Source organism: Schistocerca cancellata, chromosome 6, assembly GCF_023864275.1.
Source record: "Schistocerca cancellata isolate TAMUIC-IGC-003103 chromosome 6, iqSchCanc2.1, whole genome shotgun sequence".
Taxonomy (NCBI): Eukaryota; Metazoa; Arthropoda; class Insecta; order Orthoptera; family Acrididae; genus Schistocerca; species Schistocerca cancellata.
The window spans coordinates 106,894,447-106,912,999 of record NC_064631.1 but is presented as its reverse complement, the minus strand read 5'-3'; the positions used below and the strand labels follow the sequence as shown (position 1 = coordinate 106,912,999).

The following is an 18,553-nucleotide window of genomic DNA, read 5'->3' as shown; positions in this document are numbered from 1 at the left end:
TTTATTTGGCTACCAGTTTCGGCGATTTACTACGCCATCTTCAGTCGGCAGATTATGGTTGAAGAGATCGCTATAACAAGCATAAATCTACTAATATCGATATTGCTGGCCCCTGTTTTGACAATAACCGAAATGGAATCTTCCTACACGTCGGTCAGGGGTCTGAAGACGGCGTAGTAAATCGCCGAAACTGGAAGCCAAATAAAATAAGTTTGGAAGCTAGACGGCTGAAAAGTATTTGATTTGAGATCCTGAGTGGCTTATCAGGTTCTGGTTTTTATTTTAGTTTTGAATGTTTGGGGATTGCAAGTTTCCTGCCTGATATCCGCCGCAACCGGAACGTTTAACATTCGGAACCCTAGACAGGCAGACACATTCTTAAACTCGCGCGCCAAAATGTTTACTTGTCAATGGTATCCGCGGCCCAAAGTAAGAGCGAATTTATGATGAAGTGCCAATTCATTCACAGTTTCCCTTGTTTGCAGATGCTGCTGCTTCTGCTGTTCGCCGTCGCTGTCGTGTGCTGGGTGCTGCACCGATGGATCAACATGAAGCCCAAGAACTTCCCGCCAGGTGAGATGATGTTTGGTTTGTGGGGCGCTCAACTGCGTGGTCATCAGCGTCCGTACGAAGTCCCAATTTTTACACAATCCAATCCAGCCACTGTCACGTATGACGATGATGATGAAATTATTAGGACAACACACACACCCAGTCCCGGGCAGAGAAAATTCCCAACCCAGCCGGGAATCGAACCCGGGACCCCGTGATCCAGAGGCAGCAACGCTAGCCACTAGACCTATCCAGGTGAGAGCAACAAGTTTTCTCATTCAGTGGTTTCATCATAAATGACAAGGTGACCATTCCCGTGAAAAGGCCGGATTAGAGCGCTTCGTCAACGACGACAACCGAGCCCAACGAGAAAGACAGACCGTAGGGAGTACATCACAGCACGTGACACTGCAGGTCTTACGAATGCCAGCAACTGTAACCGGCGGGGTGCGAGTAACTATTTCATACGGGTTTAATAAATCTTGACTGCGCGTTTAAGTTTCGCAAGTTCTCGGCAGGACACGACACAGTTAAGAGCTTTAGTGGCTACCTTTTCAATTACATGCTGATTTCCCATAGGCCCTACAGAAAGCCAAGCGTTCACCAAGTGTGACGGATTTCTTTGCGGGGCATGTCTTTCTTGTGGGGTCTCAACAACTGTTATGACAGTTCAGGCCGTGGTAAGAGTGGCGCGGGGGGGTGGGGGGGCTGGCAGTGCGTATCCGCCACAAACCCACCTGTTCTCCTTTCGCGCTGGTAGGAACACAGAGATTTAAAAAAAAAAAAAGGGGGAGGAGGTGTGCAAAAGGGGAAAGGACATCGTCACTCGTTGCAACAATAACGAGTTCACTCTCATTGGGCGAAAGCCAAGATGGTTCCTTCGAAATCGAGTCTCTAATCTCTAATGACCTACCAGTCCGCTGCACGTTCGTTTCTTCTGTCCGACTGCAATTTAAGGTTATTCAGTCATATTAGATCATTTAAAAAACCTTCAACTCGCTTCGTGCCTGTGCCCGAGCGGTTCTAGGCGCTTCAGTCCGGAACCGCTCTGCTGCTACGGTCGCAGGTTCGAATCCTGCCTCAGACATGGATGTGTGTGATGTCCTTAGGTTAGTTAGGTTTAAGTAGTTCTAAGTCTAGGGGACTGATGTTCTAAGTCTAGGGGACTGATGATCTCAGATGTTAAGTCCCATAGTGCTTAGAGCCATTTGAACCTTTTTTTTTTCACTTCGTGCTCGAAATATGTTATCCGTCGTTGGGAGTTCTGTGAGAATTCATTGGGTATGCAAGGTGAACCCAACACTTCACCGGCGAAATTTCGGAGGCTTTTAGTGATATTTTCTGAATATCTTGGTATAAAAAATCCGTGGTCCGTGGTGTCTCGTTACAGAATAATAACGTGAAAGTTATCTTTAAAAGATAAAAAAAGATTATGGGAATGTGCTCCTGTTTGGTTTACTTCTGCAGTTTCTCTTTATGACGATATAGTCTCTTCATGAATGTAAGATATTGCATACTAAAATACTCCATTCATAAAAAAGAAATGTGTGCATAAGTTAACCTCTCGTTCACAATTAAGAACTGATATCTGTGAGAGTGAGAAGCAAATCTGACTGCGAGAATGTAAATAAAATATGCCCTGTCTGAACAAACAATGTCTTAAAAAATTACTCTGAACATAAATAAGAATAATTAAACTCATCACTTTTAGTTGCCGCTGTGAAACTGAAAACTCTTATCTCCTGTATTTGGCGTACCTTTGTCACAATGGAAAACGCTGTGCAACTGCTCTGGTAGAGGAAAGGAAAAGAAACGTGCATGTCAATTTCTGAGCTACTACTAACTACGGAGAATCGTGTATAGTGCAAATGTAATCACTTAAAAACACGCAGTGCAAACTTGATTGTCGTAAAATTTATCTCTCATAAAAAAGAATGTTCATCAGGTAATGGGAGCTGGATAAAGATGTAAGATACTCTTAGTTACTCTCCGGACAAAAATTCTTCTCAGGTAACTCTATTAAAAACAATTCATCTAAAAAAATTCTTGGCACTATTCCACTTACAAAATTTTACTTTTGAACGCTTAGCAAGCAATAAGAGAATATTTCATTACAAATTACAATTACGTATGATCAAGACTGGAGAAATACAAAAATTACCCGAAGATGAAAATTTATTCTAACACAAAAGTCCTCATACCAATGATTAATTTTTATTCAACTTTTCAAATCCATTAACATTGCCTGTGACAAAACTTTATAAAACTAGCAAGAAATTCCTGATTGGGATGTCTGTGTTGAACTGACAACGCCTAACTGAATGCTGCCGCAGTGAAGTAAGATACCTTAAATCTCAAGCTTCTCAACATAGTATCTACCTTAATAAATCCCTCTCATTCAATGCGTTATGATATTCCTTTTGTAATAATAATCTCTTCCATCAGATCAATAAAATAATTTTCAAGCCTCCCCATGATTTTCGTCTTCCTGTACGAGCACAGTGGCACGACACCCCGCTACAACTCCTATCTCCTCTCCTCGCAATGAACAATAAACACCCGCGCACGATCAACATTTAACAAATGCTCGTCTTCGCAGAGCAAAGATGACCTAAATAGTTTCCGGGTAGCGCGGCGTCTCCTACGAGGCTACATGCGCGTAACTATCAGATACAAATATTGCATGCGCGCCTTAAGACATCCAGAAACAAAAATATTACCTATAAAATTACAGACACACACACCCTTCAAACGTACTTACGATTTACTCTCTTTGTTATCCCAGTGGCGTTTGTTTCTGTGAAAATAGTTGCACAACACTGAAAAAATGTAAAATCCATTCATTAAAATGTAAAGCCCAAAAAGACAGGAACTGGTTTCTCGTTTGCACCTATGTACAGATGCGGAAGTATGACAATATCGTTGCCATTGTTCGGCATTGAGTCGCTGTGACGCTCTACCAGTACGGTCGGCGAACTCATACGGTATGTTCATATCGACCATTTTCATCAGTAACCCTATTCATACCTCAGTGTATGATTGAAAACATATAACTATCACTGCCGCGAATACAAATCCGAGACAGCAGGCCGCTGTGGCCGAGCGGTTCTAGGGGCTTCAGTCTGGAACCGCGCGACCGCTACGGTCGCAGGTTCCAATCCTGCCTCGGGCATGGATGTGTGTGCTGTCCTTAAGTTAGTTACGTTTAAGTGGTTCTAAGTTCTAGGGGACTGTTGACCTCACAGGTTAAGTCCCATAGTGCTCAGAGCTATTTGAACCATTTGAACAAACCCGAGACAGGGTCCAGCAATACTGAACACAAGCTCGAAGGGGAAGACTAATGTGGGTTCTATGTTATCTACCAAAGTGCCGTGACTGGATGGAACAAGTTTGTTTCAAAACAAGAAACACAGCGCATGTCGTCGATATTTGCAATGTTGTGTGTAGACAGTTTCAGTCCAATACATATAGGAAGATAAATCGGCATAAGAAGTGAAACGAATCCAATTACTCTTCAAAGAGATTTCTTACATACTGACGGAAAAAACCGAAACACTAAAAAATACTTAATACTGAGTAATGAAATTTCGGGAATACGTTTTTCTATACTCATACTCATAAATTAAGGAAAATGCTGATACATGGTGAAAAAACGCTCGGGTGGGCGATTTGCGGGTTTAAATCACCTCGGGGTATGGCCATGTGGTGCATTTGACCTGCGGTCGTCGCACGGTGGCGCTGGCAGCAGTCCACATAAGCAAAGGTGTGTTGGTGCATGTCAGAGTACGATGCAGCGAGTAAGTGTGCAGGCGTTTTCAGACGTGCTAATGGTGACTGTGTGTTGAAAATGGCTCAAAGAACAGATGTTGATGACGTTATGAGGGGTAGAATGCTAGGGCGACTGCAGGCTGGTCAAACACAGCAGGTCGTAGCACGAGTCCTCCGTGTGCCACAAAGTGTGATCTCAAGATTATGGCAACGATTCCAGCAGACAAGAAACGTGTCCAGGCGCTACAGTACGGGACGTCCACAGTGTACAACACCACAAGAAGACATATCTCACCATCAGTGCCCGCAGACGGCCACAAAGTACTGCAGGTAGCCTTGCTCGGGACCTTACCACAGCCACTGGAACAGTTGTCTCCAGACACATCGTCTACAGACGACTGAACAGTCATGGTTTATTCTCCGGGAGACCTGCAAGGTGCATTCCACTGACCCCTGGTCACAGGAGAGCCCGTAAAGCCTGGTGCGGCTGGATTGAAGAGTTTTTAGCAAGCAGAACACAGCATGTTGTTCTCAATGGAGAGACGTCTACAGACGTTAAAGTAACCTCTGGCGTGCCACAGGGGAGTGTTATGGGACCATTGTTTTTCACAATATATATAAATGACCTAGTACATAGTGTCGGAAGTTCCACGCGGCTTTTCGTTGATGATGCTGTAGAATTCAGAGAAGTTGCAGCATTAGAAAATTGCAGCGAAATTCAGGAAGATCTGCAGCAGATAGGCACTTGGTGCAGGGAGTTGCAACTGACCCTTAACATGTTGTTGTTGTGTTGTTGTGGTCTTCAGTCCTGAGACTGGTTTGATGCAGCTCTCCATGCTACTCTATCCTGTGCAAGCTTCTTCATCTCCCAGTACCTACTGCAACCTACATCCTTCTGAATCTGCTTAGTGTATTCATCTCTTGGTCTCCCTCTACGATTTTTACCCTCCACGCTGCCCTCCAATCCTAAATTTGTGATCCCTCCATGCCTCAGAACATGTCCTACCAACCGATCCCTTCTTCTAGTCAAGTTGTGCCACAAACTTCTCTTCTCCCCAATCCTATTCAATACCTCCTCATTAGTTACGTGATCTACCCACCTTATCTTCAGCATTCTTCTGTAGCACCACATTTCGAAAGCTTCTATTCTCTTCTTGTCCAAACTAGTTATCGTCCATGTCTCACTTCCATACATGGCTACACTCCATACAAATACCTTCAGAAACGACTTCCTGGCACCTAAATCTATACTCGATGTTAACAAATTTCTCTTCTTGAGAAACGCTTTCCTTGCCATTGCCAGTCTACATTTTATATCCTCTCTACTTCGACCATCATCGGTTATTTTACTCCCTAAATAGCAAAACTCCTTTACTACTTTAAGTGTCTCATTTCCTAATCTAATTCCCTCAGCATCACCCGACTTAATTTGACTACATTCCATTATCCTCGTTTTGCTTTTGTTGATGTTCATCTTATATCCTCCTTTCAAGACACTGTCCATTCCGTTCAACTGCTCTTCCAAGTCCTTTGCTGTCTCTGACAGAATTACAATGTCATCGGCGAACCTCAAAGTTTTTACTTCTTCTCCATGAATTTTAATACCTACTCCGAATTTTTCTTTTGTTTCCTTTACTGCTTGCTCAATATACAGATTGAATAACATCGGGGAGAGGCTACAACCCTGTCTCACTCCTTTCCCAACCACTGCTTCCCTTTCATGCCCCTCGACTCTTATAACTGCCATCTGGTTTCTGTACAAATTGTAAATAGCCTTTCGCTCCCTGTATTTTACCCCTGCCACCTTCAGAATTTGAAAGAGAGTATTCCAGTCAACATTGTCAAAAGCTTTCTCTAAGTCTACAAATGCTAGAAACGTAGGTTTGCCTTTTCTTAATCTTTCTTCCAAGATAAGTCGTAAGGTCAGTATTGCCTCACGTGTTCCAACATTTCTACGGAATCCAAACTGATCTTCCCCGAGGTCGGCTTCTACCAGTTTTTCCATTCGTCTGTAAAGAATTCGCGTTAGTATTTTGCAGCTGTGACTTATTAAACTGATAGTTCGGTAACTTTCACATCTGTCAACACCTGATTTCTTTGGGATTGGAATTATTATATTCTTCTTAAAGTCTGAGGGTATTTCGCCTGTCTCATACATCGTGCTCACCAGATGGTAGAGTTTTGTCATGACTGGCTCTCCTGAGGCCATCAGTAGTTCTAATGGAATGTTGTCTACTCCCGGGGCCTTGTTTTGACTCAGGTCTTTCAGTGCTCTGTCAAACTCTTCACGCAGTATCTTATCTCCCATTTCATCTTCATCTACATCCTCTTCCATTTCCATAACATTGTCCTCAAGTACATCGCCCTTGTATAAACCCTCTATATACTCCTTCCACCTTTCTGCTTTCCCTTCTTTGCTTAGAACTGGGTTGCCATCTGAGCTCTTGATATTCATACAAGTGGTTCTCTTCTCTCCAAAGGTCTCTTTAATTTTCCTGTAGGCAGTATCTATCTTACCCCTAGCGAGACAAGTCTCTACATCCTTACATTTGTCCTCTAGCCATCCCTGCTTAGCCATTTTGCACTTCCTGTCGATTTCATTTTTGAGACGTTTATATTCCTTTTTGCCTGCTTCATTTACTGCATTTTTATGCTTTCTCCTTTCATCAATTAAATTCAATATTTCTTCTGTTACCCAAGGATTTCTATTAGCCCGCGTCTTTTTACCTACTTGATCGTCTGCTGCCTTCACCACTTCATCCCTCAGAGCTACCCATTCTTCTTCTACTGTATTTCTTTCCCCCATTCCTGTCAATTGTTCCCTAATGCTCTCCCTGAAACTCTCTACAACCTCTGGTTCTTTCAGTTTATCCAGGTCCCATCTCCTTAAATTCCCACCTTTTTGCAGTTTCTTCAGTTTCAATCTGCAGTTCATAACCAATAGATTGTGGTCAGAATCTACATCTGCCCCAGGAAATGTCTTACAATTTAATACCTGGTTCCTAAATCTCTGTCTTACCATTATATAATCTATCTGAAACCTGTCAGTATCTCCAGGCTTCTTCCATGTATACAGCCTCCTTTCATGATTCTTGAACCAAGTGTTAGCTATGATTAAGTTATGCTCTGTGCAAAATTCTACAAGGCGGCTTCCTCTTTCATTCCTTCCCCCCAATCCATATTCACCTACTATGTTTCCTTCTCTCCCTTTTCCTACTGACGAATTCCAGTCACCCATCACTATTAAATTTTCGTCTCCCTTCACTACCTGAATAATTTCTTTTATCTCGTCATACATTTCATCTATTTCTTCATCATCTGCAGAGGTAGTTGGCATATAAACTTGTACTACTGTAGTAGGCATGGGCTTTGTGTCTATCTTGGCCACAATAATGCGTTCACTATGCTGTTTGTAGTAGCTTACCCGCACTCCTATTTTTTTATTCATTATTAAACCTACTCCTGCATTACCCCTATTTGATTTTGTATTTATAACCCTGTAATCACCTGACCAAAAGTCTTGTTCCTCCTGCCACCGAACTTCACTAATTCCCACTATATCTAACTTTAACCTATCCATCTCCCTTTTTAAATTTTCTAACCTACCTGCCCGATTAAGTGATCTGACATTCCACGCTCCGATCCGTAGAACGCCAGTTTTCTTTCTCCTGATAACGACGTCCTCTTGAGTAGTCCCCGCCCGGAGATCCGAATGGGGGACTATTTTACCTCCGGAATATTTTACCCAAGAGGACGCCATCATCATTTAATCATACAGTAGAGCTGCATGTCCTCGGGAAAAATTACGGCTGTAGTTTCCCCTTGCTTTCAGCCGTTCGCAGTACCAGCACAGCAAGGCCGTTTTGGTTAATGTTACAAGGCCAGATCAGTCAATCATCCAGACTGTTGCCCCTGCAACTACTGAAAAGGCTGCTGCCCCTCTTCAGGAACCACATGTTTGTCTGGCCTCTCAACAGATACCCCTCCGTTGTGGTTGCACCTACGGTACGGCCATCTGTATCGCTGAGGCACGCAAGCCTCCCCACCAACGGCAAGGTCCATGGTTCATGGGGGGACCCTTAACATAGACAAATGTAATGTATTGCGAATACATAGAAAGAAGGATCCTAAATTGTATGATTATATGATAGCGGAACAAACACTGGCAGCAGTTACTTCTGTAAAATATCTAGGAGTATGCGTGCGGAACGATTTGAAGTGGAATGATCATATAAAATTAATTGTTGGTAAGGGGGGTGCCAGGTTGAGATTCATAGGGAGAGTCCTTAGAAAATGTAGTCTATCAACAAAGGAGGTGGCTTACAAAACACTCGTTTACCTATACTTGAGTATTGCTCATCAGTGTGGGATCTGTACCAGGTCGAGTTGACAGAGGAGATAGAGAAGATCCAAAAAAGGGCAGCGCGTTTCGTCACAGGGTTATTTGGCAAGCGTGATAGCGTTACGGAGATGTTTAGCAAACTCAAGTGGCAGACTCTGCAAGAGAGGCGCTCTGCATCGCAGTGTAGCTTGCTGTCCAGGTTTCGAGAGGGTGCGTTTCTGGATGAGGTATCGAATATATTGCTTCCCCCTACTTATACCTCCCGACGAGACCACGAATGTAAAATTAGAGAGATTCGAGCGCGCACGGAGGCTTTCCGGCAGTTGTTCTTCCCGCGAACCATACGCGAGTGGAAGAGGACAGGGAGGTAATGACAGTGGCACCTAAAGTGCTCTCCGCCACACACTATTTGGTGGCTTCCGGAGTATAAATGTAAACGTAAATGTCCTTGCAAGGGACCTGTATGGAGGTCGTGGTTTGATGGTGTGGGATGGGATTGTGATTGGTGCACGTACACCCCTGCATGTCTTTGACAGAGGAACTGTAACAGGTTAGGTGTATCGGGACGTCATTTTGCACCAGTATGTCCGCCTTTTCAGGGGTGCAGTGGGTTCCACCTTCCTCCTGATGGATGATAACGCACGGCCCCACCGAGCTGCCATCGTGGAGGAGTGCATTGAAGCCGGCCGCGGTGGTCTCGCGGTTCTAGGCGCGCAGTCCGGAACCGCGCGACTGCTACGGTCGCAGGTTCGAATCCTGCCTCGAGCATGGATGTGTGTGATGTCCTTAGGTTAGTTAGGTTTAAATAGTTCTAAGTTCTAGGGGACTGACGACCACAGCTGTTAACTCCCATAGTGCTCAGAACCATTTTTTTTTTGAGTACATTGAAACAGAAGATATCAGGCGAATAGAGTGGCCTGCCTCCTCTACAGACCTAAACCTCATCGAGCACGTCTGGGATGCTCTCGGTAGACATATCGCTGCAAACTTCAGGAGCTTCGACAGGCACTTGTGCAAGAATGGGAGGCTGTACCCCAGCAGCTGCTCGACCACCTGATCAAGAGTATGCCAACCAGCTGTGTGGCCTGTGTACGTGTGCATGGTGATCATATCCCATATTGATGTCGGGGTACATGCGCAGGAAACAGTAGCGTTTTGTGCCACATGTGTTTCGGGACGGTTTTCTCAACTTATCACCAATACCGTGTACTTACAGATCTGAGTCGTGTGTGTTCCCTATGTGCCTATGCTATTAGCGCCAGTTTTGTGTAGTGCCACGTTGTGTGGCACCACATTCTGCAATTATCCTTAATTTATGAAGATGAGTGTAGGTAACTTATGTAAGTGATTAACATGGAAAAATACAGGTTAATGTAAGCGTGAGATAAGCCATTGCAAATGTGAAATGCTGGTACATTACTAATCGGTTTAACCGCTAGAATGTTGAATGCAACCATGCAAACGTGCATGCATTGTGTAATACAGGTGTTGGATGCCAGTGTGTGGGATGGAATTCCATGCCTGTTGCACGTGATCGGTCAATAGGGGAACACTTAATGCTGTTTGTAAATGACGCTGAAGTTGTTATCCGATGATGTCCCATATATGCGAGACTGAAGACAGATCTGCTGATCATGGAGGCCAAGGCGACATGTCAACAGTCTGTAGAGCATGTTGGTTTACAACAGCGGAATGCGGATGAGCGCTGTCCTGTTGGAAAACTGCCCGTGGAGTGCTGCTCATTAATGTACGTGGGATAAGCACGAGAGTGCTCCTGCTGTCGTACGAAGTCGCGCCCCAGACCACAATTCTAGGTGTAGGTCCAGTGTGCCTAGCGCGCAGACAGATTGGCTGCATCTCCTCAACTGGACTCCTAACGAACACACGACCATCACCGGCACCGCGGCGGAACCAACTTTCATCAACAAAGGCAACAGATATCCACTCTGCCCTCCAGCGAGCTCTCACTTCACCCCACCACTGAAGCTGCAAAAGGCGATGGTTTAGGGTCACTGGAAAGCGCGTTACAAGGCGTCTGGCTCGCGCTGTCCTTGAAGTTCAAATGGTTCAAATGGCTCTGAGCACTATGGGACTTAACATCTGTGGTCATCAGTCCCCTAGAACTTAGAACTACTTAAACCTAACTAACCTAAGGACATCACACACATCCATGCCCGAGGCAGGATTCGAACCTGCGACCGGAGCGGTCACGCGGTTCCAGACTGAAGCGCCTAGACCGCACGGCCACACCGGCCGGCTGTCCTTGAAGTAACTACACTGGTGTCCAAAAGTAAAGTAACAAAACGCTGTTTCCCCGTCCTGTGTGTAATTCACGATATAATCGTACAATCTGCCAACCAGATGTCTGTACGATTGTGTTCTGCAGGGACGATAGCATTCCAGTCAACGGACAGCCATGTCAACGGCGACGTCAGGGCACCTACGAAACGAGGTAGTGTTTACCGGGTAGCCCCACGTCCACAATCGCTTTTGAAACGTCCCCTTAGAAAAATTTATGAATTACTGTGCTGATAAACCTCTACGTTATTTAATTTTCAAACAGCTGAGCAAAACTGAACGTACATATTTCTCTTTTTACTTACTCTGATCAACACTAAACTGACAAAACAATATTTTTAGCGCAACTCAATCTGAATTTCAAAAATCCCTACAAAAGAATGGCCCTGACTAACAATAACCTATACTTTTCATGAATCACTTACCTCACAAAAATCTTCGTTACTCGAATTACTGCAATACAGCGAGCGTCAATACTGCTAGCTAAATAAAAGATTCTAACTACTGAAGGCACTAACTACTGAGAGGCATAGTTAGCAAATGAAAGATTTTGATAGAGAACAAACAATGTATTTATCTTAATAGTGTTCAAAAGTCATAATATATGTATCAGTTCATGACATCCAGTCTTACAAATTTAGTGTCTCTGATGGACGCACGTCCAGGTCATCCGCTCTCAAGCCTCCGCCATCTCTCTCCCCACATCCACCACTGCTGGCGGCTCACCTCCAACTGCGCAACGCTACGTGCTGTTTACATCCAACTGCCCAATACTACAATAGCGAATGTTCCAACAATGCCAACCAGCCACAGACTGCACACAGCACAGCCAGTGATTTTCATGTAGAGCGCTTGGTGGCGTTACCAGCATAAAAACCTAAACAGCCTAGTTACAATTTGTACACAGTCAAAGACGGTGCAGTGTAGCACAGAGAAGATGTCTGTTAGAGTCTTTGCGGCGGAGGGCCATATAAAGATAGGAAACGGGACAGCCGCAAACTGATGTGCCCGATGGCTTAATGTGAGCTGTTGTTGGTCGGATGGACGACAGTTTATAGAGACCGACACTGTATCCCGGAGACAAGGACAGGGCCGACCACTTGTGACTTCAGAAGAGGGGACCATTATTTGCCTGTAAGGGTACGATAGTACCGCCTTAGCACTGCACAGCAACTGACATGTGAGCTCGTTGCTCCACCAGACACGTTGTATCGAGGCAAACGGTGTGCAGAAGGCTTCAGCAGAGTGGCCATTATTGTCGGAAACCTGCTGTATGTCTACCTCCGACGCGTCTTCACAGAAGGGAACGTCTAGAGTGGAGTCATCAGTATGTTGCCTGGACGGTCGAACAGTGGGCCAATGGTGTTTTCACAGATGAGTCCCGGTTTAGTCTGCAGTGTGATTCTCGATTGATTTGTATCTCGAGGGCACGTGGAACACGATTTCAGGACAAGAACATTGTGGAAAGAGACCGGTATCTAGGAGGATGCCAAATGATGTGGGCAGGCATTATGTTGACGACTCGAACCCCTCTTCATGAAATTTTGCGGGTAAATCGGCAAGGTTTAACCCTTTCTTTACCGAATTTCGATGTTTTGAGAAAAAAAAATATCTGCATTCGTTTTTACACTTATTTAGGTGCATAAATGTAAAATATGATATAATTTTTTTTTATATGTTTTATTCCAAAAAATTTTTAATGTTGCTTTTAAGCAACAGTGGTTCTTACAGGTGGTGACATCATAGAAACAAAATTCAATAAACATGGGTTCATGTAAGCAAAATATGGGTTTATACGTCACATTTTATAGCTTAGAAGTCTACGCACAGCATTTTTATTATTGACAATGTGGTGATGACTAATTTTCCTTCGAGTAATTAACATATTCAGCTTTGTGTATTAGTAAAAATTTGAAATTTTTGTACTGCAAACATTTCACTGTTTTACTTGATCGTATCTCATCAGACATCAGTGTGTGTTGTATCTTTGCCTTATGAAGTTATTATATTCCATGAAAGATGTGGAAACACTTCTTATTTACTGTGAGACACAGATGCACTTTACACTTGGTGTAAAAAATTTGTGTAGTAGACTCAGTGCAAACTTTACATCGACCTTTCTTCTCTACCATATCTGCAAAGTGTTCGAACCCATCAAAACGCACATCCATAACTGGAGCTGCACATACAGTCCTTTTTGCTGCAGGAGTCCTTGTCAATATTTCAGAACTTGGTCTTCCTCTCTTTTTTTGGGAACCTCATTTCCCCGCAAGCAGTAGACTTGCAGCAATATTAGCTTGGAACTGCAGGAGTGACATCTTTTAGGTTTTGCCACGTTGTACCATATGACGACGGTGGAGTAGCCATCCATTGACAACTGCTACAGACAAACACCAGTACACAAAGCGCATATACCACTTCCATGACCTCAAGTTGATACGGTATAGTTCTATCAACATGTCAGCAAGATCCACGCCCCCCATATGTTTGTTGTACTTTTCCACTATGTAAGGTCTAGTTACATCAATGAATTTCTTTTCAGATGCAGAATAGCGTCTACATGTTGACAAGGGCTCAACACAAGCATATGTTGACACGAAATTTATGCATTTTCTGTCAAACCAGCGTACTAAAGCTACATTGTTTGTTGTCTCCACTCTCCAGTCACAGGAGCCACGTCCAGTTTTCTTGAGCTCCGCTTCAGTTTTCAAGGGACATTTTCCTATCCTGTCTGTCCTGATAGTGCCACAGAATTCAATGCCCCTTTCTTTCAGGGCAATTGCAAATTCTATAGAAGAAAACCAACTATCAGCAAACACTTTGAAATGCCGTTTCTCTGGCAATGTTTCCGTCAATGCCAAAACAATATCCCCAGACAAACCTAATCCTCTATCACTGCAGGTGTTTTGGCCAACATAAATTTCAAAATCATACATCATGCCTGAAGCACCAGCTCTCGTAAAAGATTTGTAGCCCCACTTGTGAGGCTTATTTCTTATTTACTGTTTCAAACCGCTTCTACCCTTGAATGGTATTATCTGTTCATCAACAGCTTGGTATTCTTCTGGAGGGAGTGTCTTCAATGATGACTGCAATGCAGATAAAAGTGGGCAAATCTTGAAGAGTTTGTCAGGATTACTATTAGCTTCAGGCAAGTCTTGATTATTGACAACTTGAAAATACTGCAGAAGCTGTAAGAAGCGAGTTCTGCTTATCACATCAGCTACTGGTGAATACCTACACTCATTCGACCAGTATAAATGAATGGAAGGCATTTTGATTATGCCCATGTGCAGTAAAATACCAACAAACTGCTCCATTTCATTTTTGCTCGTCTGCAAAGAAACTGAATCTTTCTGCAAAGCATAGATATTGGATTGTTCAGCAATGAGTTCAAATACGTCATCATTCATAAATATTTTATAATATTGCAAAGGTGTCATTTCCTCTACTGGTGGTGGTGGAAGTGATCCTTTCCATTCTGTGTCTTGTACCAAAAAATCACTTTTTCTAAATTTATAATCACTACGCTTACATCTATGTTTTACTTGCTGCTGCTGCTGCTGCTCCTGCTCACGTGTAGATGGTGCTCCTTCATTTGTATTGTTGTCGCTTACATCTGATTTTGGCTGAGAATCAATAACTTTACCACACCTGACTGCATCAGTCTGAAATTTAAAGACATTGACGTCTAAAATACGTATTTATACTTACAATTATGTACTTTCTCAATATTATTTCTGTTAGTGGTCCCTACCTTTGGAAATTCATATTCTGTCTCTTGCTCCTCTCTAATTGCCGAAATTTCAGCTCCATCCTCCTTTTCCACCACCTGAATGAAATTCATGACAGCTGCTTCGGAAATAGCTTCAGAACTTTCATCAATTTCGACAGTTTCATCTTTATCTTCGTCCCCAACATCTGATATATCCCCATCAGGGACATCAATGTATGCATTGAACTCATTATCGGGTAAATTCATAATATATTCTAGGTCAGCATCAGTCAAAAAGCCAGACATAGTGACGCAATATTTAAAAAGTGTCTAGAATGTGATTTTATACCTGCAAAGCAAAATTTCAAACACCTACATCAATAGATTTGTAAAGCGAGGCATTATATTACGGAATTTCCACTCAATTCCACTGTTGCTTTGAAGCAACATAAGGTTTTTCGCAGTTTATCTTATCTGGAAATCATTATGCAAGTCAAATGTATGATGTACTTATGCAGGAAGGATTGTCACAACACACGATAATTATTTGACTGTTAACGAAAGTGCAAAACTTACGTATTTTACACGTTTTTTATCATCAATTCTTCACAATGAAGACTCCAGCAACTAGTCACGTTCAACAATTGTTTCCTTATTCCCGCGCGTTAGTTCCTGCCATCTGTTGTCAGGAACAGTCACTACTGGCATGGAGCTTCAAGTAAACAGTGGTAAAGAGTAGTTAAAATCGGTTTGATGCAAAATTCATCTATGGGAAGACGATGTTTCTTATAAGCTACGCTGGTAAAGAAAGGGTTAACTGGTGTCAGGTATCGTGACGAGAACTTGGGACCGCATTTGCGGTTGTTGCGAGGTCTACATCTACATCTATATGGTTACTCTGAAATTCACACTTAAGTGCCTGGCAGAGGGTTCATCGAACCATTTTCATACTACTTCTCTACCATTCCACTCTCGAATGGCGCGTGGGAAAAAGGAACACTTAAATCTTTCCGTTCGAGCTCTTATTTCTCTTATTTTATAATAATGATCATTTCTCTGTACGTAGGTGGTGTCAACAAAATATTTTCGCATTCGGAAGAGAAAGTTGGTGATTGAAATTTCGTAAATAGATCTCGCTGCAAAGAAAACCGCCTTTGTTTCAGTGAGTGCGTTTCATATCTGTGACACTCTCAGCACTATTGCGCGATAACACGAAACGAGCTGCCCTTCTTTGCACTTTTTCGATGTCCTCCATCAACCCCACCTGGTAAGGATCCCATACCGCGCAGCAATATTCCTGCAGAGGATGGACAGGCTGTCTCTTTAGTGGGTTTGTCGCATCTTCTAAGTGTTCTGCCAACAAAGCGCAGTCTTTGTTTCGCCTTCCCCACAATATTATCTACGTGGTCTTTCCAATTTAAGTTGCTCGTAATTGTAATTGCTAGGTATTTAGACGAAATGACAGCCCTTTGATTTGTGCGATTTATCGTATACCTCAAATTTATCGGATTTCTTTTAGTACCCATGTGGATGACCTCGGCACTTTTCTTTGTTTAGTGCTAATTGCCACTTTTCGCACCATACAGAAATTCTCTCTAGATCATTTTGTAATTGATCGTCTGATGATTTTACTAGGCGGTAAATTACAGCGTCATCTGCAAACAATCTAAGGGGACTGCTCAGATTATCACCTAGATCATTTATATAAATCAGGAACAGCAGAGGGCCTATGACACTACCTGGTGAGTAATTCTCGATTGATTCGGATCTCGAGGACACGTGCAATACTATTTCAAGAGAAAAATGTTGTGGGCCCAGACTTCGTACTGATGGACGACAATGCTCGACCTCTTAGAGCACGGGTGGTTGATGTTTTTTGGAAGATGGAAGATACTGCACACATGTGGTGGCCTGCACGCTCTCCGAGTCTGGGATGCAGTAGGGAGACGGGTTGCATCACGTCAGCACCCACCAACCACTCTCCAAGACTGCGAGCAGCTCTGCAGGAAGAATGGGCGTTATTACATCAACATGCGACTGACGACATTATTCATAGCATGCCCCTTCGCTGTCAGGCTTGTATTGCTGCCAGAGGTGGTCACGCCCCATACTGAGCACATTAACCAGTTGTTGGAATGTGTGTGCAAATCCGTGAAGTTGGAAAAAACGAAGAACATTTTTGTCTACCGTTATGCATGTTGCAGTTGTTTACGTTCTGTATTCCGTGCATTATTTCTACTTTACTATGACCAGTTTATACTGTTCTGGCCGGCCGGAGTGGCCGTGCGGTTCTAGGCGCTACAGTCTGGAACCGAGCGACCGCTACGGTCGCAGGTTCGAATCCTGCCTCGGACATGGATGTTTGTGATGTGCTTAGGTTAGTTAGGTTGTAAGTAGGCTGTTTATGTTTTCTTTATGTAAGTAGGCTGTTTATGTTTTCTTATTGGCAACGTTACGTAGCGCTCTCTGTATGAAAATCACTGGCTGTGCTGTGTGCAGTCTGTGGCTAGTTTGCATTGTTGTCTGCCATTGTAGTGTTGGGCAGCGGCAGCTGGATGTGAACAGCGCGTAGCGTTGCGCAGTTGGAGGTGAGCCGCCAGCAGTGGTGGATGTGCGAAATGAGATGGCGGATTTTTGAGTACAGAATGGATGTCTGAACTGCTATATATATTATGACTATTAAGGTAACTACATTGTTTGTTCTCTATTAAAATCTTTCATTTGCTAACTATGCCTACTAGTAGTTAGTGCCTTCCGTAGTTTGAATCTGTTATTTAGCTGGCAGTAGTGGCGCTCGCTGTATTGCTGTAGCTTGAGTAACGAAGATTTTTGTGAGGTAAGTGATTTGTGAAAGGTATAGGTTAATGTTAGTCAGGGCCATTCTTTTGTAGGGATTTTTGAAAGTCAGATTGCGTTGCGCTAAAAATATTGTAAGGTTTAATTAGTTCTAAGTTCTAGGCGACTGATGACCTCAGAAGTTAAGTCGCATAGTGCTCAGAGCCATTTTATACTGTTCTGTGGCAAAATAAACGCAACATTGCAAAATTTCCATTTGTTGCTTTCACGTTGGACACCGGTGTAATATGTAACGGTTCGTTTTCTCACTTGGGTGGCAAGTGCTGCTCAAATTGTTGCTGCAGTGCGATGCGCCAGAGCCATACGCCGAACACGATGGTCTTTCCTACCGGTAGTGCGACGTGGCCGTCTGGAGATCGGTCTTGTCGTGACCGTACATCCTCGTGACCGCCGCTGCCAGCAATCATGTACAGTGGCTACACTCCTACTGAGTCTTTCTGCAGTATCGCAGAAGGGACGTCCCGTTTCTCGTAGCCCTATTACGCGACCTCGTTCAAACACACTGGTCAGTCAGGTGTTGAGAACGGGATATAAGAATATAACATCAACTCACCACGTCCAGTCTCAAACGTAACTACCGCTCACGAGCGTTACAGAGCGTTACAAACCTGATTTGCGTCCTCATAGCGGCGCAATTAGTAACACTCCTATGCGACTGGCACGAATTTTCAATGCACATAATTCTTGAGCTCTAATAGAAATGAGCGTTTGGCGTCATTGGCCGGGTGGCCCCTTGCGGGGCAGGTCCGACTGCCTTGGTGCAGGTCTTATTATATTCGACGCCACAGTGGGCGACCAGCGCTCCGGATGGGGATGAAATGATGATGAAGACAACACAACACCCAGTCCCTGAGCGGCAAAAATCTCCGACCCAGCCGGGAATCGAACCCGGGCCCGTAGGACAGCAGTCCGTCACTCTGATCACTCAGCAGTCGGGGCCGACTCTTCAGATGTAGTAACACGCCTACCAACTTTCGTGTATGTCGCACGACTCCTCCTCGGTGCAGCGATTCTTTTCCGTC

General features: G+C 43.8%; 1 protein-coding gene across 1 annotated transcript in view; it reads left to right on the top strand.

Annotated features, from left to right (window-relative positions):
* Positions 1 to 396: 396 nt before the first annotated feature.
* LOC126088175 (methyl farnesoate epoxidase-like) overlaps positions 397 to 18,553 on the top strand; it is a 153,778-nt gene continuing 135,621 nt past the window's right edge. Inside the window, exons 1-2 of the mRNA XM_049906299.1 lie at positions 397 to 429; positions 486 to 573. Of these exons, the coding sequence (XP_049762256.1) occupies positions 397 to 429; positions 486 to 573 (121 nt within the window). The remainder of the gene's footprint in view (positions 430 to 485; positions 574 to 18,553) is intronic.